Consider the following 26586-nt stretch of genomic DNA (forward strand, 5'->3'; position numbering starts at 1 on the left):
CATTCTCCATACTGAGGAGTGCTTCGAGCGCGTGCATGTTGAGATTTAATTTCCTGGCGTTGAGTAGCATAAGCCTCATTTTTTTATTTGTGCTGTTTACGGAGGTGGGTTTGACTTTTGAGTCTTGCCTAAAAAAGGCACTATGGGGCAGCAAGAGCCTTTGCCAGTATTCGAAAGCCTAGGGGTGACAGGTGCAAGCCGTCACTTGCGAAGCAATGAGGCTTGTCGAGCATGTCGTCCTAGGCTGACAGACACTGGATCCCCTTTGAATGACACCAGAAGCTTAGCCAATTGTTGAAATTGACCATTTTTTATTTATGCTGCGGTATCATTCTTGGTGAGGGCAGGATGCTACTCAGGGTCAGGGTCATACCAGCCTGGGCTACATGATCAGAGAGCTCTTTCATGTCTCTTTTCATGTAGTCCAGGGAGGTACATCTCAGGTCATTCACACCAACATGAACAATATATATATATATAATCCTCCAAAATCGATACTGTAGGCAATTACCGGAATTAATGTAAAAGGGAACGAAAGAAAATAATTTAGCGTATTCCACTTTTTTATGCTTAACAACCTTCTGGGAGCACAAAAATACTACATGTCCCTTTCAGAACAAAAATAGGGATTCAATATAAAGTCATTACCTCTTAGGGGCATACATTGATTAACATTGTCAGATAAATGGGCAAAATCTTTCTGTTTAGTGTCATTAGTATTAATTACTACATACATAATTCTGTGCTACACATATTAAGCTTCATTAGACCAATAAACTAAGGCATCCCTCAATGTACTCATTAAAAGGAGCAGATGCTAGTACAATAGGCATCCAAGCAACTACAGACACCAATAGTGTGTTTCAAGTATGGCAACAAAACAGCTTTCGACATAGCTAGTTTATTATTTTTCATCATTAACTCAAGATGTAAACATAAGAAACTTTAAAAAAGGAATAACAAACTGATAAAAAGCATACAAAGAAATCAGGCTTTCTATGTCTGAATATCTGAATAGCTTGGACTAACGCCATGCCCTTTATATCTCATAGCAAGTATTTTATCTGGATTTTAGTAAAAATGTAAGCTTTGCACAGGTTGTAGAACTGAAACTTAAAGCTCTGATAATAATGTGATTTTTGATCTAGATGGCCATTATCAGAAGGTGTGCTGAAGTACTATATAACAGGTTATACTTTCACAACTTCAACAGTGTTTGTGAAGAAACAAATTATCTCCCTTTGTTACTATTGAGAAAATAACAATATCTTAGCTTTTCTTTATTTTGAAAATTACTGGGTTTATAATGGTAAATAAAAATGGCTATTCAGTTAAAAAAAATAGTGTTGAGATCTTAACCAGTGAACTGTGTTACTTAACATGCCTTTATTTTAAAACATGAATCAAATGTAATAATGTTTTCCAGTATTTTATTTAGCTCCTTTGGTGCATCTCCCTCTGATTTCTGCTCTTATTAGAGTCTGAGATTATACCCTGCCTAGTTCAGTGCCCTCATTTGAGTGTGGTGTCTTCATTTAGGTTTATAAGTAGGTACGAGGCTAGCTACCCATGAGAACCATTTTATGCCAAATTCACTTAGTGGAATAAAACCACATACCTCTGACTGAGGTAAATACCTTAACCATTCTTTTCACATGAATTGAGGCTACAACTTACTTTTTTCTTCCTAGCTAGTTCTCTCTCTGATGATATTTGGGGAACTATCTACAAATCATCAGTGCTTGCTGGGACCACCAGTTGTCTATGAAACTGTTGAACTTCAAGGAACATTATTTTCGATGGTTTGTAAAACTTCATGGTAACTTTTGCTGAAACAAGTAAGAAACTATTCTAATTTTCTCAGATTTATCAAAGCCGCTCCTCTGAAAGGCATGTTGCTTCATCCCAAACATCCTTCAAAATTATAGCAAACATGAGGGTCACTACACTTTGAAATAAATTTAAAAGACTAAGTATGCTTCAATAGCTGTGGCATTTGTGGTATTGTTCCAGGGTGGAACATGTTAGTGTATGAGATACAGAGTCTTAATCAGACCATTATATAAAAATGTTAAACTGATAGTATACACTTTGGATTGGCATCATCAGGGCTGTATTACTTATTTTCACAGGTTTACTGTTCTTTAGTTTTATTTGTTACTATATTATTATTATTGTTTGTTTTTTCGGCTTTGAGGTCACCACAGCGGAACTCCAGTCCGCTAATGATTGGCAGTAGATTTTTATGGTGCTGAGTTGCCAGCCCGACGCTCAACCTTCAGAGAAGGCATGCTCATTCATGCATGTCTTTCAGAGGCCACTCGACTGCGGGAGGACATGCAGACTCCACACAGAAGGCACTCCCTGCACACTAGCTGAGAATCGAACGGGAGAACCCCTTGCTGTGAGGCAACAACGCAACCGCTGTACCACCACGGCTTAGCCTATTATTATTATTATTATTACTATTATTTTACACTATGATACAGATAGTTTATCATAAAATGCACTAATCTTCAGAAAAAAGATATCCCTGTTGAAGTTGAACAAAGGTTAGTGCCAAGCTTTTAAGCTTTAACCCGGCTAATAGTTTTCTTTGGAATAATGGAATGGCAATCTGCATCACCACACCAAAACCTACCAGAGTAGTTTCCTTTGTAGCAGAGGCATATAATTAGTCCCATAACTACCTCTTTCCAGAAATCTAACTACCAGTGTACTCATTGATCACATAGTTACCAAAAGGGATCCCTGCAGTTTCAGAGTCTGTTTCCATCTTTTTCAGGACAACTGCTTCAGCATATTCAGTCTTTCCCATCAGAACCATCTGTGTACAGGTAAGAGTAAATTATCTTTGCTAGCTAACACCTTTTGTTGAGATCAAACATCAGGTTTGTAGTTTACTAGAAGTTAAGTAAGAAATGTCTTACATATTAACCTAGGAAATGAGTCAGGATTTTATTTTTCTCACTGAAATAAGTCTTTACAATCCCTAACTTTTCAATCTCTTACCAAGCTGAAAGGTGAACTTATTCAAGAAAGTAGTATTATTACTTACGCTGTCCCATTTCCTATGCCAAATGAATTTTTGTCTTCTTTGTAGTCAATGTAAACATCATAACATCCATTTATATCCTCTCGAAAATCCTTGTGTATAACACAGGAGTCATTACGAACCTTTAACTGACGAATTCTTGGTACACCAAGGAGTAAATTCTCATAATAAATAAAAGATTGAGGGCCATATGGAAGAGACTGACTGTTATACCATTTAGTCCAGTATAAGCCATCCAACAGTGGGCCTTGAGCAAACTGAAAAAGAAAACAAACAAACAAACAAAATAAAATAGTTAATGAATGGCATGACAGCTTTAGCTACTATATAAAATAGACAAGTGTATAAAAGTAAGGCCTAGAAAGTGATATCAGTGAGACTCTGTGAACTTCAATTTTATAATGACACACTTTGGATTTTCATATTGAGTTAATATATCAAGCAAATGTGGAGTATGTTTTTTTTATAAAGGCATGCAAGAAAGCAGTGATTATAATGGGTATTGAAATACCTGTACTTTGACCTCTAATGAAACATGCTGCGTGATTTACCCTGCTGAAATAACACCAGGACTGCATTTTGCTTTGTCTTTATACTTGCTAACAAAAGTAATGCAACAAAATAAATAAGGTTGCTCTCAGAGAGAAAATTAAATACATTTTAGTAGGTAGCATCTGCAGGAAAAAAAAAAAAAAACATTTCTACTGTATAACATATAATTACCACTCAACATCTGCAATCATTTATGTGGAGCGTGAACTACATTTTTATTTTCTTGGACATCCAATCATAGCATTGCTGAGATACAATAGCAGAACAATGCTGCGGACATACCCTGTTATCTACTGCAATGTGAAATTAGCATAAATCTTTAACTTTGTATTGAATTGGCAGATATGGGGATTAGTTAACATTCTAGTGGTACAAGGTAGTCCCCAAATACTAAGTTCATGTACTGCCCCATGCTGGAATAAGTAAAACTAAATGACATGATTGTATTTACGAAAAAGTGCATTAGTTGTTCTATTTATATCCATGTTTGCTAACCAGTCGTTTTGCCAAAATTGTATTCTTTTCTGTCAAAGACCTTTATTAAAAGGCTAAATATAGTGAATAAGACATAGTGAGACCAAAACAATTGCCTAAAATTTACATTCTATGTCATCATAGTGTCATCATAGCCAAACAACATCAGATATTTGCTAACACAACTGCCATCACTGCTACAATAACAATAAAATATAAAAGTAATTAATGGCAAATAAGCAGTCCGGCAAGAAGACAGCAACATCTATATGATAACCTGTAAGAGATGCACTCTAACTTGAAGTCCATACCAAGCTGGGTCATATAAAATTTAGAATAACAGTTTCCATGTTGATTGCCAGTTAGTATCCATGTAAGAATTTACATCTATATGAGGAAATCTTAGAATAAAAATATCTTATAACATAATCTACTGTGGGGTTATGTAGACTTGCTTAATGGCAGCTAATTGAACATTGCTCAATGCTTAACAATAGAGATGATGACTGATAGTGCATTTCAGCAAATGCCTTTAGCCAACGTATTGTTTCTACACTGTATGAAGGAGGTGGAATTAATAATAACTACTAAAGCGGATTGGCCAAACCGTCCAACAATACTCTAACATATAATGTGTATTAAGTTCAAGACAGCAAAAGGCATTTGTTTCATTTAAATTGATGGGCATCTACTGTTTAGCTTAAGTGCATTCAGCAAATTTGCATTTGTTATAAGTCATGCAGGATGACTCATAGCAATTACCCATGGTTTCTTTCACAAACAATAACATTCCAAAAATATTACATACAGAGAAGCATAAGAAATGAAGCATTGTCTTATAAAACATTCAACTAGAGTTTGTTTCTAGTCCTTAGTTTTAACAATACACTCTCATTTTATTTTTTTTAGTGTTTTTTTAACATTTACCAGGAAATAAAAGATACTTTTGCTCCAAAAACATTCAGTTCTAAGAGGCACAATAGATGCAAAGAGACAATAAAAAAGCAGTGCCAATCATTAACAAATCATGTTATACCATTTTAAGCAGATGAATGAAAAGAATGTAATTGAGTTCACACTTGTCTTAATTATACAACTATTCTGTTGCATTAAGTACAATATGCAAGCAACAAGTCAAAGCTATAAAGAAGGTTGTTGTGCAAAAGGCATACATAAGATGCTTGCATGTTTGGATTACTAAAAAACAAGTATATATGTGCTAACATCTTCTTCTCTAATCAGAGCTCAGCTCCATGTAACAGAATGAAGAAGCACACCCAGCTGCATGTAATACAATGATGAAGCATGCCTAGCTCCATGTAATACAATGATGAAGCACACCCAGCTGCATGTAATACAATGATGAAGCATGCCCAGCTCAATGTAATAGAATGATGAAGCACACCCAGGTCCATGTAATACAATGATGAAGCACGCCCAGCACCATGTAATAGAATGATGAAGCACACCCAGCTGCATGTAATACAATGATGAAGCATGCCCAGCTCCATGTAATACAATGATGAAGCACACCCAGCTGCATGTAATACAATGATGAAGCATGCCCAGCTCAATGTAATAGAATGATGAAGCACACCCAGGTCCATGTAATACAATGATGAAGCACGCCCAGCACCATGTAATAGAATGATGAAGCACACCCAGCTGCATGTAATACAATGATGAAGCATGCCCAGCTCAATGTAATAGAATGATGAAGCACACCCAGGTCCATGTAATAGAATGATGAAGCACACCCAGCTCCATGTAATACAATGATGAAGCATGCCCAGCTCCATGTAATACAATGATGAAGCATTCCCAGCTCCATGTAATAGAATGATGAAGCACACCCAGCTCCATGTAACAGAATGAAGAAGCACACCCAGCTGCATGTAATTCAATGATGAAGCATGCCCAGCTCAATGTAATAGAATGATGAAGCACACCCAGGTCCATGTAATAGAATGATGAAGTGCACCCAGCTCCATGCAATGGAATAAAGAAGCACACCCAGCTCCTTGCAACAGAATGATGAAGCAAGCCCATCTCCATGTAGCAGAATGATGAAGCAAGTCCAGCTCCATGTAACAAAACGATGAAGTGCACCCAACTCCATGTAATACATTGATGAAGCATGTTCAGCTCCAAGTAAGCTCCATGTAATAGAATGATGAAGCACACCCAGCTCCATGTTATAAACACCCAGCTCTATGTAATAGAAAGATGAAGCACACCTAGCTCCATGTAATAGAATGATGAAGCACACCCAGCTCCATGTTATAGAATGATGAAGCACACCCAGCTCTATGTAATAGAAAGATGAAGCACACCTAGCTCCATGTAATAGAATAATGAAGCACACCCAGCTCCATGTAATACACTGATGAAGCACTTTCAGCTCCAAGTAAGCTCCATGTAATAGAATGATGAAGCACACCCAGCTCCATGTTATAGAATGATGAAGCACACCCAGCTCTATGTAATAGAATGATGAAGCACGCCCAGCTCCATGTAATAGAATGATGAAGCACACCCAGCTCCATGTTATAGAATGATGAAGCACACCCAGCTCTGTGTAATAGAATGATGAAGCACACCTAGCTCCATGTAATAGAATGATGAAGCACACCCAACTCTATGTAATAGAATGATGAAGCACGCCCAGCTCCATGTAATAGAATGATGAAGCACGCCCAGCTCCATGTAATAGAATGATGAAGCACACCCAGCTCTATGTAATAGAATGATGAAGCATGCCCAGCTCCATGTAATAGAATGATGAAGCACGCCAGCTCCATGCAATAGAATGATGAAGCACGCCCAGCTCCATGTAATAGAATGATGAAGCACGCCCAGCTCCATGTAATAAAATGATGAAGCACATCCAGCTCCATGTAATAGAATGATGAAGCACACACAGCTCCATGTAATAGAATAATGAAGCACACCCAGCTCCATGTAATACACTGATGAAGCACTTTCAGCTCCAAGTAAGCTCCATGTAATAGAATGATGAAGCACACCCAGCTCCATGTTATAGAATGATGAAGCACACCCAGCTCTATGTAATAGAATGATGAAGCACGCCCAGCTCCATGTAATAGAATGATGAAGCACACCCAGCTCCATGTTATAGAATGATGAAGCACACCCAGCTCTGTGTAATAGAATGATGAAGCACACCTAGCTCCATGTAATAGAATGATGAAGCACACCCAACTCTATGTAATAGAATGATGAAGCACGCCCAGCTCCATGTAATAGAATGATGAAGCACGCCCAGCTCCATGTAATAGAATGATGAAGCACACCCAGCTCTATGTAATAGAATGATGAAGCATGCCCAGCTCCATGTAATAGAATGATGAAGCACGCCAGCTCCATGTAATAGAATGATGAAGCACGCCCAGCTCCATGTAATAGAATGATGAAGCACGCCCAGCTCCATGTAATAAAATGATGAAGCACATCCAGCTCCATGTAATAGAATGATGAAGCACACACAGCTCCATGTAATAGAATGATGAAACACGCCTTGCTCCATGTAATAGAATGATGAAGCATTTCCAGTTCCTTGGAATAGAATGATGAAGCACATCCAGCTAACTGTAATAGAATGATGAAGCAGCCCAGCTCCATGTAAGCTCCATGCAATAGAATGATGAAGCACATCTTGCTCCATATAATAGAATGATGATGCACATCCAGCTCCATGTAATAAAATGATAAAGCACACCCAGCTCCATGTTACTGAATGATGAAACACACCCAGCTCCATGTAATACAATGATGAAGCACACCCAGCTCCATGTAATACAATGATGAAGCACACCCAGCTCCATGTAATAGAAAGATGAAGCACACCTAGCTCCATGTAATAGAATAATGAAGCACACCCAGCTCCATGTAATACACTGATGAAGCACTTTCAGCTCCAAGTAAGCTCCATGTAATAGAATGATGAAGCACACCCAGCTCCATGTTATAGAATGATGAAGCACACCCAGCTCTATGTAATAGAATGATGAAGCACGCCCAGCTCCATGTAATAGAATGATGAAGCACACCCAGCTCCATGTTATAGAATGATGAAGCACACCCAGCTCTGTGTAATAGAATGATGAAGCACACCTAGCTCCATGTAATAGAATGATGAAGCACACCCAACTCTATGTAATAGAATGATGAAGCACGCCCAGCTCCATGTAATAGAATGATGAGCCCAGCTCCATGTAAATAGAATGATGAAGCACACCCAGCTCTATGTAATAGAATGATGAAGCATGCCCAGCTCCATGTAATAGAATGATGAAGCACGCCAGCTCCATGCAATAGAATGATGAAGCACGCCCAGCTCCATGTAATAGAATGATGAAGCCGCCCAGCTCCATGTAATAAAATGATGAAGCACATCCAGCTCCATGTAATAGAATGATGAAGCACACACAGCTCCATGTAATAGAATAATGAAGCACACCCAGCTCCATGTAATACACTGATGAAGCACTTTCAGCTCCAAGTAAGCTCCATGTAATAGAATGATGAAGCACACCCAGCTCCATGTTATAGAATGATGAAGCACACCCAGCTCTATGTAATAGAATGATGAAGCACGCCCAGCTCCATGTAATAGAATGATGAAGCACACCCAGCTCCATGTTATAGAATGATGAAGCACACCCAGCTCTGTGTAATAGAATGATGAAGCACACCTAGCTCCATGTAATAGAATGATGAAGCACACCCAACTCTATGTAATAGAATGATGAAGCACGCCCAGCTCCATGTAATAGAATGATGAAGCACGCCCAGCTCCATGTAATAGAATGATGAAGCACACCCAGCTCTATGTAATAGAATGATGAAGCATGCCCAGCTCCATGTAATAGAATGATGAAGCACGCCAGCTCCATGTAATAGAATGATGAAGCACGCCCAGCTCCATGTAATAGAATGATGAAGCACGCCCAGCTCCATGTAATAAAATGATGAAGCACATCCAGCTCCATGTAATAGAATGATGAAGCACACACAGCTCCATGTAATAGAATGATGAAACACGCCTTGCTCCATGTAATAGAATGATGAAGCATTTCCAGTTCCTTGGAATAGAATGATGAAGCACATCCAGCTAACTGTAATAGAATGATGAAGCAGCCCAGCTCCATGTAAGCTCCATGCAATAGAATGATGAAGCACATCTTGCTCCATATAATAGAATGATGATGCACATCCAGCTCCATGTAATAAAATGATAAAGCACACCCAGCTCCATGTTACTGAATGATGAAACACACCCAGCTCCATGTAATACAATGATGAAGCACACCCAGCTCCATGTAATACAATGATGAAGCACACCCAGCTCCATGTAATACAATGATGAGGCATGTCCAGCTCCATGTAATACAATGATGAAGCACACCCAGCTCCACGTAATACTATGATGAAGCACATCCAGCCCCATGTAATAGAATGATGAAGCACTAACTACATCCCAAATGACCCACGACTAATTAACATTTGGCTATTGGAGGAACTGGAGGGGGGATGGTGGGAATAAACAGCTGACACCATCTCACCCATTGTGGTGGGAAGGGAAGGGAATTGAAATGTTGGCACCTACTGGAGAGAAGAATGCAAGGTGTGCATGTGGCCCTGCTAAGCCAAAGATACATGATAGCTCTCATTTGGCATGTGCAGGAGCATCCAACTCCACAGGGGAAGGCATTGTATGCCCTAGCATCTGCATGGCTACACATCAACCTTAAGCCAGATCCAGCACTAGATGACCTAGGCAGTTGCATAGGACCTGCTGGGTGGCAAAGCCCCACTGACTGCCACAACATTTAATTTTAATTAAGTAAGCAATTAAAAAAAGTGACTACATTTCCTCTTTAAGTAACGCACATAGTCTGTGCATGCATGACTGCACTCGTATATGTAGTCTGTGCGTGCATAATACATGCACGGGATTTGAATTCTCAAACATGCATTTGCTGCAGTATTTTTGTGTTTGGACTTTGGAGCTTTACTACCATCCAGAGAAAGGAGTCCTCAGCATGTACTCATGCTTTTGCTACCCAAGAGAAGCATAGAATATCAATGATTTCATACTCATATGTTGTCAGTGTGTCAGTATACTGTAAAGTTCTCTCTGTTTAGAACTTTGTGCTGCATTTGTGTGTGTGTGTGTGTGTGTGTGTGTGTGTGTGTGTGTGTGTGTGTGTGTGTGTATCTATGTCTGTATAAAATGCCCACAATTGCCCATCAGTGTTTGTGCTATAGAATTCCTGAGTGTGTTGTCCTGTAGATGAGATGTTAAACTGAGGCCTCATCTGAAATTTCCTCTAGTAATATAATATTTAAATTAAAATTTAAACAAATATCTCTACTCTTTTCAAAAAAAAGTAAAGAAGAAAATCGTACTCACACTGAGAGTTTTGAGCGGTCTTTACGGTAAACGGGGCTGGGGCAAAAAATAATGAGACACCAGATTGGCTATGTATGTGGGGAGGCTCATCTGGTCCACTGCCTAGGGCCCCATTTGACCATGACCCAGCTCTGCATCATCCACAATGTGGAGAGGTTACAATCAAGGATACGTCAACCGCTGCTAACTTTGTGGATGACTGTCTTCTTTGACTGACCCTTGTCGCACAGGAAAACAGATGGACCAGCTGACTAAGATAGGGTTGACAGCTGAAAGGCAGGGGAACACAAAAAATACAAATATATAGGGTTATAGTTGTGTTTGTTGAACACTTGTTTCATCAACATAGGAATCTGATAATGTTTCGAGTTCCTGTTTAATCAATCAATGAGTAAGTGTCTTGGGTGTTTTTATGTCCGAGTTTAGTTAACAGTGGGAAAGAAAGAAATATCTTTTCCCCACTGTTGTGTGATCTCAGAGTTGGTGTATTTAATGTAGCAAGTTTATCGATGCAGTCCCAGATATGGAGGGTGCAGGGGGTAAGCCCTCCTGCATAAACAGTTGTTTTTATGTTTTTTTTTTTTTTTCAATAGATTGGATGTTTAATGCTTTGAGCCAATGAAAGCTGGCTCAAATAAATGTATTTCTGATGAAGTCTAGGATAATTATATTTGATCTACAGCTGTTTTAGTATTTTGGCAGTCAGTGCATACATTTAAGGTTTTCCTGTAGTACCAGGCTGATTCACTCTGCTTCCATTTGCTTAATGTGTGACTATGACTAAGTCACTTCACAGACAGTATTCCTGGGTTGCCCCTAAAAAGAGATGCTTAAGTCCATTGGGCTTACCTGATTAACACATTCCCTGTGTACTACATTTTGCCTGCTGTTGCAGAAAGCATCTCAGAAACCAACCCATGTTCAGCTTTGGCCGGCTAAGATCTAGTTGTATTCAACTGGACGTATAAGAGAATTTAAGTACCTTTATCTGCACTTTTTTTCAAATAATACAGTATTTAAATTGATTTAACTGTGTTGCAGGAATATTACCTGAACTGGAAGTTTTCACTCTTCTCTTCAGTCAGTGCTTGCTTGAATTTTATTATTTGTTAGTAATTGCAGGTGTGGGGTAGCCACATTCTTTGATTTCCTGTCCTTGCCTATTTAAGTGGTACAGTTTGAAATATTTTCTGCTTAAAAACCTCAGCTTTGGCTGGCTAAGATCTAGCTGTATTCATCTGGACGTATAAGAGAATTTAAGTACCTTTATCTGCACTTTTTTCAAATAATACAATATTTAAATTGATTTAACTGTGTTGCAGGAATATTAACTGAACTGGAAGTTTTGACTCTGCTCTTCAGTCAGTGCTTGCTTGAATTTTATTATTTGTTAGTAATTGCAGGTGTGGGGGTAGCCACATTCTTTTATTTCCTATCCTTGCTTATTTAAGTGGTACAGTTTGAAATATTTTCTGCTTAAAAACCTCAGCTTTGGCCGGCTAAGATCTAACTGTATTCAACTGGACGTATAAGAGAATTTAAGTACCTTTATCTGCACTTTTTTCAAATAATACAGTATTTAAATTGATTTGACTGTGTTGCAGGAATATTAACTGAACTGGAAGTTTTGACTCTGCTCTTCAGTTAGTCCCATCCACCCTCCCTGTTTTTGTTTTGGTGTTAATCTTAGTGGCCTTGAAACTGCCCACCCCTCTTGTAAATTTGTGTTTGGATACTCCTTCTGGGCCCATCTCATTTGCTCACTCAACTGAGTGCAGTGAGATCATATTCTGCTTTCAGGCACTCCTACTGTCTACAAAGAGAGCATCTGGGAAACAGAAAAAAAATGTAAGCTTGTTTCCTGCCTTTCCTGATAAGTGGTATAGACTGTTTGTAGGCTTCTGAGCCCCCAAGCCCCTCTGTGTTGGAGGGAAGCCTTCTAGCTTAGTTTTTTTTTCCTTACACCTAGCCAGTTTTCTAGTTTCAGCACTCAAATCTGTTTCTTTGAACTCAGCACTTGTTCAGAACTCATTGTAAGCACTACATAAGCTGCAAATTACAACATCACTCAACTTTCCTCACTTGTCTAGTGGAAAGCAGTTTTTAGTACTTAATAAATAAGCACTCATCCAGGCATGTCTAAGGGTCAGCTCTCAGTGATTTCTCCTGTCTACCTGATGAATCTGGGCATATGGGGCAATGCAGCAATTGCCTCATTTACACAGACAACCCTCTCCTCCTACCACCCAACACTACAACCTGTGAGAGATGCACTTATATAGCCAAACTGGAAGCAAAGCTCTCTTCACCCAAGACTGGACTAGACAGTCAAGAGGACAAGGTAAACACTTGCACCACACCACACTCATCACATAGTCCCTTAAAACCTACACCACCAAAACACACACATAGAAACACAAAACACACACCTACATTCGTGGAGGCTTTCAATAAAAACCTGCCCAAGCATCAGGGACATCCAAAGCATAAACGCAAGCAAACTCCACCCCCCAACACAACCCAAATGACACATAGCCCACAAACTCAGTGTGCCATTCAACCACAGCCCATAAGGCATAACAACGTACCCAACACTCTAGTCATAGGTGACTCTATAGTCAGGCACACTGATGTTCCACTCACTAGACTAAACAAGGAGAAAGTTACTGTCAGCTGCCTGTCAGGTGCCAGGATCTGCCACATAACGCATGCACTCAGGTCACTCCACAATAAGTACAAATATGACACTATCATTGTCCATGTTGGTGTGAATGACCTGAGATGTACCTCCCTGGACTACATGAAAAGAGACATGGAGGAGCTCTCTGATCTTGTATCCCAGGCAGGTATGACCCTAACCCTGAGTAGCATCCTGCCATCACCCAGAATGATACCACAGTACAAGGACAAAATGATTGACTTCAACAATTGGCTAAGCTTCTGGTGTCATTATAAGGGGATCCAGTATTTGTCTGCCTGGGACGACATGATCGACAGTCCATGATGCTTTGCCAGAGATGACCTGCACCTGTCGCCCATAGGATTCCGGATACTGGCTAAGGCTCTTGTCACCCCTATAGTGCCTTTTTTAGGGAAGGCTCAAATGACAAATTCACCACCATAACAGGTACAAGCAAGCAAAATCTGAGGGTAATACTACTCAATGCTAGAAGTCTAAACCTCAAAATGCACTCACTCAAGGCACTCCTTAAAATGGAGAACATTGACATCTGTGCAGTGACAGAGACCTCGTTCAAAGCTCCAGAGAGCACCCCTGCATTACCAGGCTTCAATTCATACCACACCTTTCGGCCACCTAACCCAGAAAGAAGCACTAAAGGCAGAGGCGTGTCCATATTCATTAAGGATATCCACACGTCCAGGCTAGTTGCACAGCATAATGCATCCAAGATTATCCAAGTGCAACTAACTCTGGGCAAGACCACAATCCAAATTGTAGCTTGCTACAGATCCCCCACCATGACCCAGGATTCACACTCCTCATTTCTTGATACACTGGAAAGTATTAGGGTACAACCCAACACCCTAATAATGGGCAATTTCAACTACCTCACCATTAACTGGGAAAACTACTCATGTACCAACTCTTTTGCTCAACATTTTCTAGAATTCATAAATTCCAATGCCTTGGATCAACTTATTCACACCCCCACCAGGGGCAGCAATATCCTAGACCTGGTCATTACCAACATGGGAAACCGGTGTTCCACACCAGAGGTCAATTCCTCGTTGGTCAGATCCGACCACAAGCTAATCAGCCTAGACATCCACATCCCACCCCCAGCCCCAATTAGGGAGACCATCGTAAAAAACATCTCAAAAGCCAACTTCACACTTCTTAAGACAGAAGTGGCAAACATCATGACACCCATGCAGACGGACAATAGAGGTATGACTGCCGAATCCTACACAAATGCACTTTACAAGCATTTACACGAGTGCATGGATCATGCTATCCCTAATAGAACCAAGATGTTATCCTCCAAAAAAAGGAAGCCAATCTGGTGGTCTTCTGCCATAAACAAACTCTACAACAGAAGAAAGAAACTGTTGCAAAAAAGAGTAAAATCCCATGACTGGAGAAACTCCCTGGTCAACCTCAGTAAGAAGCTGAGATCCCTCATAAAATCCTCCAAAGATAGTTACGAAAACAAAATTGCCACTGACTCTAAAGACAACCTCAAAGCATTCTATAGCTATGTCAAGAATCTAAATGGGAACACTCAGATCTGCTCTGAGTTACAGCATAATGGCATGAAATATACAGAACCAACTGATATTGCCAACATCCTAGCAGATAGGTTCAGTGCTAACTTTAGCCCCCTCTCACCCCCTAGAGGACCCATCTCTATACCGGAAGAATGCAAAGTTCCTATAATCACGGCTGCACAGGTAAAAAACGCACTCTCCAAAGCCAAGAACACAGCATCCATGGGACCTGACAATATCCCAGGCTGCGTTCTACATGAACTACAGAAAGAACTGGCACCCTACCTAAGTACCAATTTCAATCATAGCCTCACCTCAGGCTTTGTACCCACTGAATGGCGCACCATGACAGTTATCCCCCTCCACAAAGGGGGAGCCATGACAGACACCAGGAACTACCGCCCCATTAGCCTGACGAGCTTGGTCTGCAAGGCCATAGAACGTATCATCATGGAACTCATAAACAAAGACATTGGTAATCTCCAAACTCTGGACCCTACTCAGTTTGGATTTGTAAATGGCAGATCATGTCTCCTAAACCTGATTGACTTCTTTGAAGCAGTCATCAAAGCCATAGATGAGGGTAAAATGGTTCACACAGATTATCTAGATCTCGCCAAGGCTTTCAACACCATCCACCACTCTGGAATTATAGATAAGCTCACTAAACTAGGTATAAATCCCTATGTCACAAGATGGGTTGCCAACTGGCTCATGGACAGAACCCACACTGTGAAAGTAGTGGATTCCAAATCCGACATCAGACCAGTGACAAGTGGAGTACCACAGGGTTCAGTCCTGGGTCCTCTCCTGTTTGGTATCTACTTCTCTGAAGTGCAGGCTAACACAGAAGGTCTTTGACTAACAAAGTTTGCAGATGACTGCAAACTAGGAGCCATAATCGAAACTCCTAACGATGTGGACAAACTACAAAAGGGCCTCACTGAGACAGATACCTGGTGTCAAAGCCATGGCCTGAAGCTCAATGCCAAAAAGTGTATTGTCATCCCCTTTGGTAAAAACTCTGTACCCATGAACTAGCTGGTAGTCTACTTAATGCCGAAAATGGGATAAGAGACCTTGGGACACAGATGGACAGTAGTCTCTCCTTTGATAATCACATCACCACAGTGGTCAGGAAATCCTTCTACGTGGCTCATCTCATCACAAAAGGATTCTCATCCAGAAAAAAAGAGGTCATTGTTCCCCTCTACTCATCACTCATTAGACCCATTATAGAGTATAATGCCCCTTTTGGTATGTACCTCACAAGACATCTACAACAACTGGAAAGACCACAGAAATACCTCACAAAGAGGATTACTGGCCTCAAACAGATGCCCCATGCAGACCGTCTCAAAAAACTACAGCTTTACTCCATCGCATATCGCCTACTCAGGGGCGATCTCTGCCTAACATACAAAGCTATGTCAAACCCAGAGCTGTTGGAAATGCTTCACTTAAAGAAATCCCAATCCCTCTGAGCTACAAGCTCTAGGGACCTTAACCTTGTCACCACAATAAACAGAACATGCTGGAGGGATAGATTCCTGTCCCAGAGACTTCCCATACTCTGGAACAGACTACCTATCTATGTCAAACAGAGCTCCTCATTAGCACTCTTCAAGAAAAATCTTGATGATTGGATGGGAAATTCATCCCGGGGATCACTTCTGTGGCTCTGCTCGACAGGGGCACAGGAAAATAATTTTCTTGGGTGGCGAAAGCCAGGGTACATTTTTTGGCTAGGCTTGTATGGGCCCTAGGGCCGATAGCCTAGTACCTACCTATGAACCTATAGTCTGAGTCAGAATTACAAAATTATTGAAGAATGCCCGAACTGTGATTTTTGCATTTGCCTGGTCTAATATAACCTCAAAACTTTTGCAATTTAAATTCATTCTTCACAAGCTTAACATCATTTCTTTAGAGCTCTTCCTTACTATGAAAGCCAATATTTTTCAAATACAGATTGTACCTCTCTTGTACTGTGATTTATTTTCTTAGCAAGTATCAGAACTGTCTTGCAAGGTGTTATCTTCTCTTCTAAAAGAACAGAGACTCTAATGTAGCATGCGGAATTTTGACTTTTATGGCATACTGTTACCTGGTCTTCTTCAGTTTCAGGCGCATACTCTCTCATGCAAGTTACACACACACATATACAAACAGAAAAAGCCCTCTGGCTAGGCACTTTTAGAATTACAGAAGTAAATGGATAATATCACCTCTCATTTGGGATTCAAACTCATAATCTCTTGCCGTGGGACCAACAAGAGCCTTTAGTCAGAACTTCAGGGATAAATAAGTGCATAATGAGAGGTAAATGAGAAATGTGTGCTAAAGATGTTACTAAACTATGTTAATTAAGTATTATTCCTTCCTTTTGATATGCATAGTCACAATTTGCTATGCAAGTTAATTGCACCTTTTGTAATCATTTGAAATTAGCACAGATGCTCTGTTTTTCTGCTAATATTGCTGTATCCTGCTTTGAGCTGCTTGCTTCTGTTGTACTGTGACATGGTGTGGGAAGCAGTGCTAGCTCTCCTTGGAGGAAGAGGAGGAGATACTACTTTCCTAGCGCTGCATATAAATGCCTCTGAATTGCATCTCGCTTGTGTGTAGCCAACACATATACCAGCTACACACCTGCGCAGTGACTAGATATACCAGCCTCAATGTGTATAGTTATATAACTGTAACATGGCACAAGTATTACAGCTCCTTTGCTGGAAATAAAAGTATAGGCATAGGATGTTCTACTTTATTAAGTATTTGAAGAAACTAAGAATGCTTACTAATGTTTGCATGGGATAAATCTGAGAGGAATACCGATCTGAACCTTGGAATGGTTTCATAAACACAAGATATCAGCTGTTTCCAAGATACACAGACATCATGTTAACTTTGAGTTCAGGTTAAAATTAGGTAGCCAGAAATGACAGCTCTAACTTCAAATGCAGATACTTTAAAAATGGCAGACATTACCTTTGCAAGGACTATTAAGCATATTTCTTGTGGAGATTTAAGTGCACCTCTCTCATGCTACTTTTCAATTTCAGTCACATTTGTTGAAAGAAAGCCACATTTTTTTAAATTTTTCTTCAAAGGAAATGTATCATATATTTCTTCAGAGTGTTCATAGGTTCATATATGTGTACAAGGCTAATGGCCCTGGAGCCTTTACATGCCTAGCCCAGAGCAGTGCCCTGGCATCATGCCACCTGATGTTATTTCCCCAAGTAGAGCCACTGGAGTGATTCCCGGGGTGAACTTTTCTATTAGCCATCCACTCATCAAGGTTTCTCTTGAAGAGGGACAGTGAGGTGCTCTGCTTGACATGTATGATAAGTCTATTTCAGAGCATAGGCAGTCTCTGGGTGAGGACCCTGTCCATCCAGCATGTTCTGTTGATTGTGGTAATGAGTTGAGGTCTCTGGAGCATGTGGTGCGGAGGGATTGGAATTTCTTTAGATGTAGCATTTCTAACAGACCTGGGTCAGACATGGCTTTGTAAGTCAAGCAAAGATTGCCTCTAAGCTGCCGATATGAGACAGAGAATAGCTGGAGTCCTTTGAGTCTGTCTGTGTAGGCCATGTATTTAATGCCTAGGATCCTCTTCGTGAGGTACTTCTGTGGCCTCTCCAGCTGTTGCAGGTGTCTAGTGAGGTACATGCCAAATGGGGCATTATACTCAATGATTGGTCTAATGAGGGAAGAGTAGAGAGATGATGACCTCTTTCTTCCTGGATGCAAAACCCTTGGTAATGAGATGTGCCACATAGAAGAACTTTCTGACTACAGTGGCAATGTGGTGGTCGAAGGAGAAGTTGCTGTCAACCAGAGTCCCCAGATCTCTTATAACACCTTCAGTGTTCAGTGGGCTCCCATCAATGTGATAATTAGTGGGAACTGAGTTTTTACCAAAGGGGATGATGAGACATGTTTTGGCATTAAGCTTAAGGGCATGGTTTCAACACCAGTCATTGGTTTCAGTGAGGCCTTTCCGTAGGATGTCTGCATCACTTGGGGAATTAATAATGGCTCCCAGCTTCCAGTTGTCTATGAACTTGGTCAGCCAGAGTCCCTTTGTGTTGGCCTGGATTTCTGAGAAGTAGATGTTGAACAGGACAGGACCCAGGACTGATCCCTGTGGGACTCCACTCGTGACTGGTCAGTAGTCTGATTTGGAGTCTACTACTTTCACACTGTGTGTTCTATCTGTGAGCCAGTTTGCAACCCACCTAGTGATATAGGGGTTGATGCCTAGTTTGATAAGTTTATCAATAATTCCAGAGTGAGGAATGGTATCAAAGGCCTTGGCCAGATCGAGGTAGGCTGTATGCACTGCCTTAACTTCATCCACAACCCTGGTGACTGACTTAAAGAAGTCAACCAGATTGAGCAGGCATGATCTCCCTTTCAAAAAGCCAAAGTGCATGGGGTCTAGAGTTTGGAGATTTCCTATATCTTTGTTAATCAGGTCCATGATGATGGACTCCATACATTTGCATATCAGACTCATCAGGCTAATGGGGTGATAATTCCTAGGGTCTGTAGTTGCTCCCCCTTTATGGAGGGGGATGACAGTAGCAGTGCACCACTCGGTAGGGACAAAGCCTGAGGTGAGGCTGTGACTGAACAGAGTGCACAGATGTAGTGCCAGTTCACTTTGTAGTTCATGTAGAACACAGCCAGGGATATTATCGGGTCCCATTGAAGCTATTCTTGGCCTTGGACAATGCAGTTTTAACCGTGCTGCAGTAATGCTGGGTGCCTGGCATTCTTCCGATATTGTGAATGGTCCTGGGGGGGTAAAGTTGGCACTGAATCTGTCAGCCAGAATGTTGGCAATATCTGTTGGCTCAGTATAGGAGGTACCATTGTGAACTAACTCAGAGCAAATTTGGGTATTGCCATGGATGTTCTTCATATAACTGTAGAAGATTTGTGATTGTTTATAGTGTCTGCCACAATTCTGCCTTCATAACTGGCTTTAGAGGATTTGATGAGGGATCTCAAATTTTTGTTGAGGCTAATAAGGGAGTTTTTCCAGTCTTGGGGTTTCACATTTTTCCTGCAACAATTTCTTCCTTCTGTTGCAGAGCTTATTAATGGCAGGGGACCACCAGATTGGCTTCCTTTTTTGGAGGAGAGCATCTTGGTTCTATTAGGTGTGGCTAGTTCCATGCATTTATGTGCATGTTCGTACAGTGCATTGGTGTATGATTCAGCAGTCATGCAGCTATTTTCCATTGGCATGGGTGCCGTGAAGTTTCCCATGGAAGCTGTATTCTTGGCCTTGGACAATGCAGCTTTAACCTATGCTGCAGTAATGCTGGGTACCTGGCATTCTTCCGATATTGTGATTGGTTCTTTGGGGGGGGGGTAAATTTGGCACTGAATCTGTCGGACAGTATGTTGGCAGTACCTGTGGGCTCAGTATAGGAAGTACCAATGTGCAGTAACTCAGAAAAAGTCTGGGTATTGCCATGAAGGTTCTTGATATAACTATAGTAGGCTTTGTGATTGTTTTTAGTGTCTGCCACAATTCTGCCTTCATAGCTGGCTTTAGGGAATTTGATGAGGGATCTCAACTTTTTGTTGAGGCTAATACGGGTGTTTTTCCAGTCTTGGGGCTTCTCCATTTTCTACAGTAGTTTCTTTCTTCTGTTGTAGAGTTTATTAATGGCAGGGGACCACCAGATTGGCTTTCTTTTTTTGGAGGAGAGCATCTTGGTTCTGTAAGGTATGGCTAGTTCCATGCATTTATGTACATGTTCGTACAGTGCATTGGTGTATGATTTGGCAGTCATGCAGCTATTTTTCATTGGCATGGGTGCCGTGAAGTTAGCCACCTCTGTTTTTAGGAGCTCAAAGTCAGCTTTGAAGAAGTTTTTCAAGATGGTTATCTTTGCGGTGGGTGTGGGTGAGATGTGGATTTTCATGGTGATTAGTTTATGGTCAGATCTTACCAAGAAGGGACTGACTACTGGTGTAGAGCAACAGTCGCCCATATTAGTAATAACCAGGTCAAGGATGTTGCTTCCTCTAGTGAGGGTCAAAATGAGCTGGTCCAGGGAATTGGAATTGATGAATTCAAGGAAGCATTTGGCCAGTGTATTAGTGTTTGAGTAGTTTTCCCATTTGAAGGAGGGGTAGTTGAATTCTCCTAGTATGAGAGTGTTGGAATGGACCTTGATAGATTCCAGGGTGCTTAGGAATGTGGAGTGAGAGCCTAGTGACATGGTTGGGGACCTATAGCAGGCTATGACCTGGATCGCCATCTTACCCAGTGTTAGTTGTACCTGAAGTATCTCAGATGCATTATGCTGGGCTACTAGTCTGGAAGTGTGTATATCCTTTATGAATATGGAGACACCACCGCCTTTGGAGCTACGGTCCATATGTTGGGGCCGAAAGGTGTTGAATAAGTTATAGCCTGGTAGCATAGGGGTGCTTTCTGCCACTTTAAACCAGGTCTCTATTATAGGTACATAGGTAGGTACTAGGCTATCTGCCCAAGGGCATTTATAAGCCTAGCCAGAGTGTGTTGGCTTTCGCTGCCCCATTGATTAATTAACTGATCCTCTGTCAAGCAAAGCCTTTGAGGTGATACCAGGGGTGTATTTCTGTTACCTAAAGAAGGCACTATAGGGGTGGCAAGAGCCTTAGCCAGTACCTGGAAACCTAGGGGTGATAGATGCAGGCCATTTCTGGCAAAGCATAGAGGTCTGTCAGTCATGTCGTCCCAAGCAGACAGATACTGAATCCCCTTAGAATGACACCAGAAACTTAGCCAAATGTTGAAGTCAATCATTTTTTGTTTGTACTGCGGTATAATTCTGGGTGATGGTAGGATACTACTCAGGGCTAGGGTCATACCTGTCTGGGCCACATAATCTGAGAGCTCCACCATGTCTTTTTTCATGTAGTCCAGGGAGGTGAGTCTCAGGTCATTCACACCCACATGGACAATGACAGAGTCATACTTGTACTTGTTGTGGACTGACCTAAGTGCATGGGTTATGTGTTGGATTCTGGCACCTGATAGACAGCTGACTGTTACCTTCTCCTTATTCAACCTAGTGAGTGGGACATTTGTGTGCCTCACTATTGAGTCACCTATGATTGGTATATTGGGCAAGATGTTTAGCCTTAGGGGCTTAGGTTGAGGGGCACACTGTGGAGGTGAGCTATGTGTCCTGTTGTTTGTGCTGTGTTGTGGTGGTCAAGTGCGTTTCTGTCTTGAAGGTCTCTGCTATTTGGGTAAATTTCTATTGAGAGCCTCCATGAAGGTGGGTGTGTGGTTTGTGTTTTTATGTGAGAGATGTGATGGTGGGTGTTCTGGAGGGCTATGTGTTCCATGTGACCAGCTTGTCCGGTCTTGGGGGGAGAGTGCGTACCTTCCAATTTGGTGATATAAGTGCATTTCTCACAAGTTTGAGTGTTGGAAGGTAAGAGGAGAGAGCTGTCTGTGTACATGACACAGTTGCTACACTGCCTCAGAATGCCCAAGTAGGAAAGTGCCCAAATAGGGGCAAGCACAGGGTACTGCCCTTTAATCATGCTAGAAGGGGTGGTCATGACTACTAAGTACTGGAGCTATTTCCATGAAGGACAACTAGTGCTGATGGCACTTAGGTGTGCCACAATAATTGCTACAAAAAACCTGTTGAAGTGCAAAGCGGTTAAGCTATTTGAAGTGTAAGAGAGAAAGAACTAGCAAGATTCAAGGTAAAAACTGAAGAGGAGACTTTCTGGCACCAGCCATAGTTTACCTCAGCTTGGTGCCACTAGGCAGAGCTTAAACAAGTATAAACCCACGCAAATGCGGGCTTTTAAACTAGAAAGTTGAAAAGGATGGAAAAACTGCCCAGACAGCTAATAAACTACAATTTATGGCCAGAAACCACTCCTCTTGTGGTACATAGGCTACCTAGTGTTTACCACTCCCACTGATAAGCTAGAAGGCTTCCCTCCAACACAGAAAGGCTTGGGGGGGCTGAGAAGCTTACAAACAGTCCTGGATACAGAAAATCTGTATCTGGACTAGACTACTTACAGGGAAAGCGGGAAACAAGTGCAAATGCAGGCTTTTAAACCAGAAAGTTGAAAGGGTTGGAAAAACTGCCCAAACAGCTAATAAACTACAATTTCTGGCCAGAAACCACTCTTCTTGTGGTAGATAGGCTACCTAGTGTTTACCACTCCCACTGATAAGCTAGAAGGCTTCCCTCCAACACAGAAAGGCTTGGAGGGCTGAGACGCTTACAAACAGTCCTGGATACAGCAACTCTGTATTTGGACTAGATTAGTTACACGAAAGGCAGGAAAAAGTGCAAACGCGGGCTTTTCAACCAGAAAGTTGAAAGGAATGGAAAAACTGCCAAAACGGCCAATAGAGTATAATTTCTGGGCCAGAAACCACTCCTCTTGTGATAGATAGACTTAATGTGCTCTGTGAATAGGCTGCAAATCCTTTACTCATTTTTAGGCTACAAAGTGCAGTGGAGGTATGTCTTAAAATGTGACATAGGACCAACTTTAAACATAAATAAGTGATGGTCTTGAAAATTATATTCTAGTTACTGATTTAAGTGATTATGATGCTGACCAAATATCAGCAAAGTTACCACCAAGCATTTGAATACAATTATGAATCAATAACTTGTATTTATATCTGCTACTCACCTCCTATGGCAATTTGTTCATCTTAACAAAATTAATTAAGCTAAAGCTTATCAGTTTCTAAAAAGTATGGCCTCACTCACAACATAGGAAAAACTGGTAGAAATTTTTCATGTAACCTACTGATCTCATCTGATTCTATGCATCATGTTCTTATTTTTTTATCCAGGCATCTTCCTTTGGTTTTATAAAAAATTAAAGTCACAGAGCAGTTGTAAAAACAAATATATTGAAATTAAACACAATGAAGTCATAGGGTTGGAACGTTTAATAACATAATTCAGAAAAACCTAAAAGTACGACTTGTAACCCTGGTGCTTTGTCAAACAAGAGTCTTTCTCATGGAGTATGACTACAGTGCACCCTGGCCATTATCAGTTTAGTGTTTCTGTAACAGAAATAAAAGGTGTAGATAATAGGGTGTCAGTCCTGAAATTGTAATGGCAGACAGTTGTGAATGTAACTAATTATATATTTATTTTCCAAAGATTTTTGTAAAAGGTCTGACCACGAGAAACCTTACACTACACACAATGGTGACTACAGTGAGAATTTAATGAAAATGAAATCAGACGACAGGTATGTAAAACAATTTATTTACTGCAAATTAGCTGCACAACACAGAAAAGGAAATGATAAGGGTAAATATTCCTGAACCTAAAAGGCTTTGATTCAAAGAAAGATCAGAACAAAATACAGAAGATCAAAAATAGAAAACTAAATAAATAACAGGGGAAATGAACCAAGACTGACTTAATAGCATTGTTACTTAAATACGATAAAAAGGGCATGACAGAAATGAAGAGAAGCAAGGCATACTTTCAGAAGTTACACCCTTATGTGTTTTTTGCATTCTATTGTTTTGTGTTTAAAGTTCAAGGGTTGTCACAGTGTACAGAAAAATTCTCAGGCACTCAATTCAGAATTTGCACAGTGGTAATAAGATATAAATTTTAAATGATGTACAAATGCACAACTGGTGCATTGCTAAAAAAATGTGAAATATTCTAACACTACTGGGAGTGTAGATCATCTTTCATTTTCTGAAAGAGGTTTGTTAAGTTTAACATCTGAACAACTTTACTAGTGTCAGTGGCTTGGTGGCATAGCACTTGCCTTCAACTGTGAAAATTCAGAAAATTGTGTGTTCTATTTGCACACCAAACACTTGGCTTCAGTCTCCACTGTATTGCAGTAAAAGGAGTGTGCCACAGTTTTGAAGAAATGTTAATTGAGATTCCATCTACCTGAGTGGTTGGGCTGGTGGGTAGCAAAGGTGGATGGAAAAGATGCTATAACACTTACCCAATTGGGAATATAATTGAGGATGGGAAATTTTCTGATGCTTTGGCCATATTACCCCTAGTTAATTATCACCTTGAGTCTCCTCTGAAAATAGGCTATAGGCCTAATGGGACTAATTCAGCCAACAAAACTTAAATAAAACAAATATAACTTTAATTCCACATTATTATTTGGACTTCTAGTTACTGGGTAACCCATTCTGTTTATATACACAAAAATGAAAATTCTTTATTGGACACTTCCCATAATACAAAATGACATGAGGCAGATATGTATATTGTCTTGAAAATAATTTGGTTTGTTTCAGCTTTAAGCAAAATTATAAGCATTAAAGGATCATTTAGTGCAATTATTAAAGTTTAAGAAAGCAGAGACAATGACGTTTCACTGCCTTTCAGAAACATCAGTGATCCTTTCTTAGATATTTTTATACTGATACATTTTATTTAAAGTCCATTAACATTTAATGTATTTACACTGAATGTTATTATGTAATCATATTAAAGTAATTGGTGCTGAATGAATCCTGATGTTTAGAAAATGTTCATATGAGCATATATAGACATATAGTTTTCTTCATTATGATTCTCAGGCATCTCACAGCTGAATCTTTACCCATTAAAGAGCCAGTCACTTAATTAGCAGATGACTGTTTGCAGTCTCATTGTAAAGACATCTTAAAAGCAACATTCAAAACTAGAAAAGTAATTCCCCAAAGCAGCTGCTTCAAAGAAAGTTTTATCACAAATGCTACTGACGTCACATCATATTTAAGGAACATATCTATACTTAGTAATATACAGTACCAGAAGAAACATATACAGACTCCATTTGGTTTAGCATAGCTTTAAGCATAATTAAATGAAACAACTGGTTTTCTCAGTTCTATCCATCATGGTCAAGATATAAAAAAAAACATTATTGTGTTATGTACCCTGATCCAGAAAAGAGCAAGCCTATATTTAAATATCAGATATTTGGTCACAACAAAGTAGACTTGTTAAATGTATAATTATGACCAAAAGAATTTTCCAGAAGTATCCCCAAAGCTGTTTGAAGACAAGGTCACAGTAAAGTGCAGTGGTCATACAGGAAAGCTTAAAAGAGCATAATATGTCAAAGCATTGTGGGAAATACATACCAATTTAAATGCAGATGCAAATATTTCTAAATATTAAAGAATGCCTGCAGCTTATATTTCTTTTTTTCACTAAAGTTATCAATAAATTGGAATCCACATAGTGTAGAATGACGTAGTAAAGAATTTATGTTATTTGTACGTCCAGAAGCAGCAACCACCAAAGGCTGATAGAAAATGGTAAAACAGCTCACAATAAGATAAATCCAAGGTTAGAAACAGTTTATTTTAAACGCCACAACACTGATCCACGCTTTTTGTCAAATTATGACTTCATCAGAAGTGGTTTGTAGCAGCGTTTCTTGTGTCTTGGAATTTATGTTATTTCCTAACTAACAAAGTTGACATTTTGTGATGGCATTTGGGCTTATCATAATTAAATATCTCGAAATCAGCATGCTGTGCATAGTTTAAAAGTAGAGTGACATATAACGCTTTACATGTGACTTTATTGGGATAAGTGTCTGTCTTTGTGTGTGTGTGTCCAAGTATATATTATGCTTCCTGCAAGGTGGTAGATAGGAAACGTTAGAAAGTTCACTGGCTCATAGGTATATAGGTTCTAACTACGCTCACAGTACATGAGACCACCTAAAAACTAAACCATATCACCCAGCACTGGTACAAGGGTAACAATGCCCCCCTACCCTATTAAACAGGCCTTCCCTCACAAGCCTCTGGTAAATGTTCATCGAGCCTACA

At 40.2% G+C, this 26586-nt stretch overlaps 1 protein-coding gene across 1 annotated transcript in view; it reads right to left on the bottom strand.

Moving 5' to 3' along the window:
- The window catches only part of PKD2L1 (polycystin 2 like 1, transient receptor potential cation channel), a 505878-nt gene that overhangs the window by 307191 nt on the left and 172101 nt on the right, over positions 1-26586 (bottom strand). The window contains exon 4 of the mRNA XM_044056364.1: positions 3059-3312. Coding sequence (XP_043912299.1) covers positions 3059-3312 — 254 coding nt within the window. The remainder of the gene's footprint in view (positions 1-3058; positions 3313-26586) is intronic.

Source organism: Protopterus annectens, chromosome 14.part0 (assembly GCF_019279795.1).
Source record: "Protopterus annectens isolate FY-2018-M chromosome 14.part0, PAN1.0, whole genome shotgun sequence".
In the NCBI taxonomy this organism is placed as follows: domain Eukaryota; kingdom Metazoa; phylum Chordata; order Ceratodontiformes; family Protopteridae; genus Protopterus; species Protopterus annectens.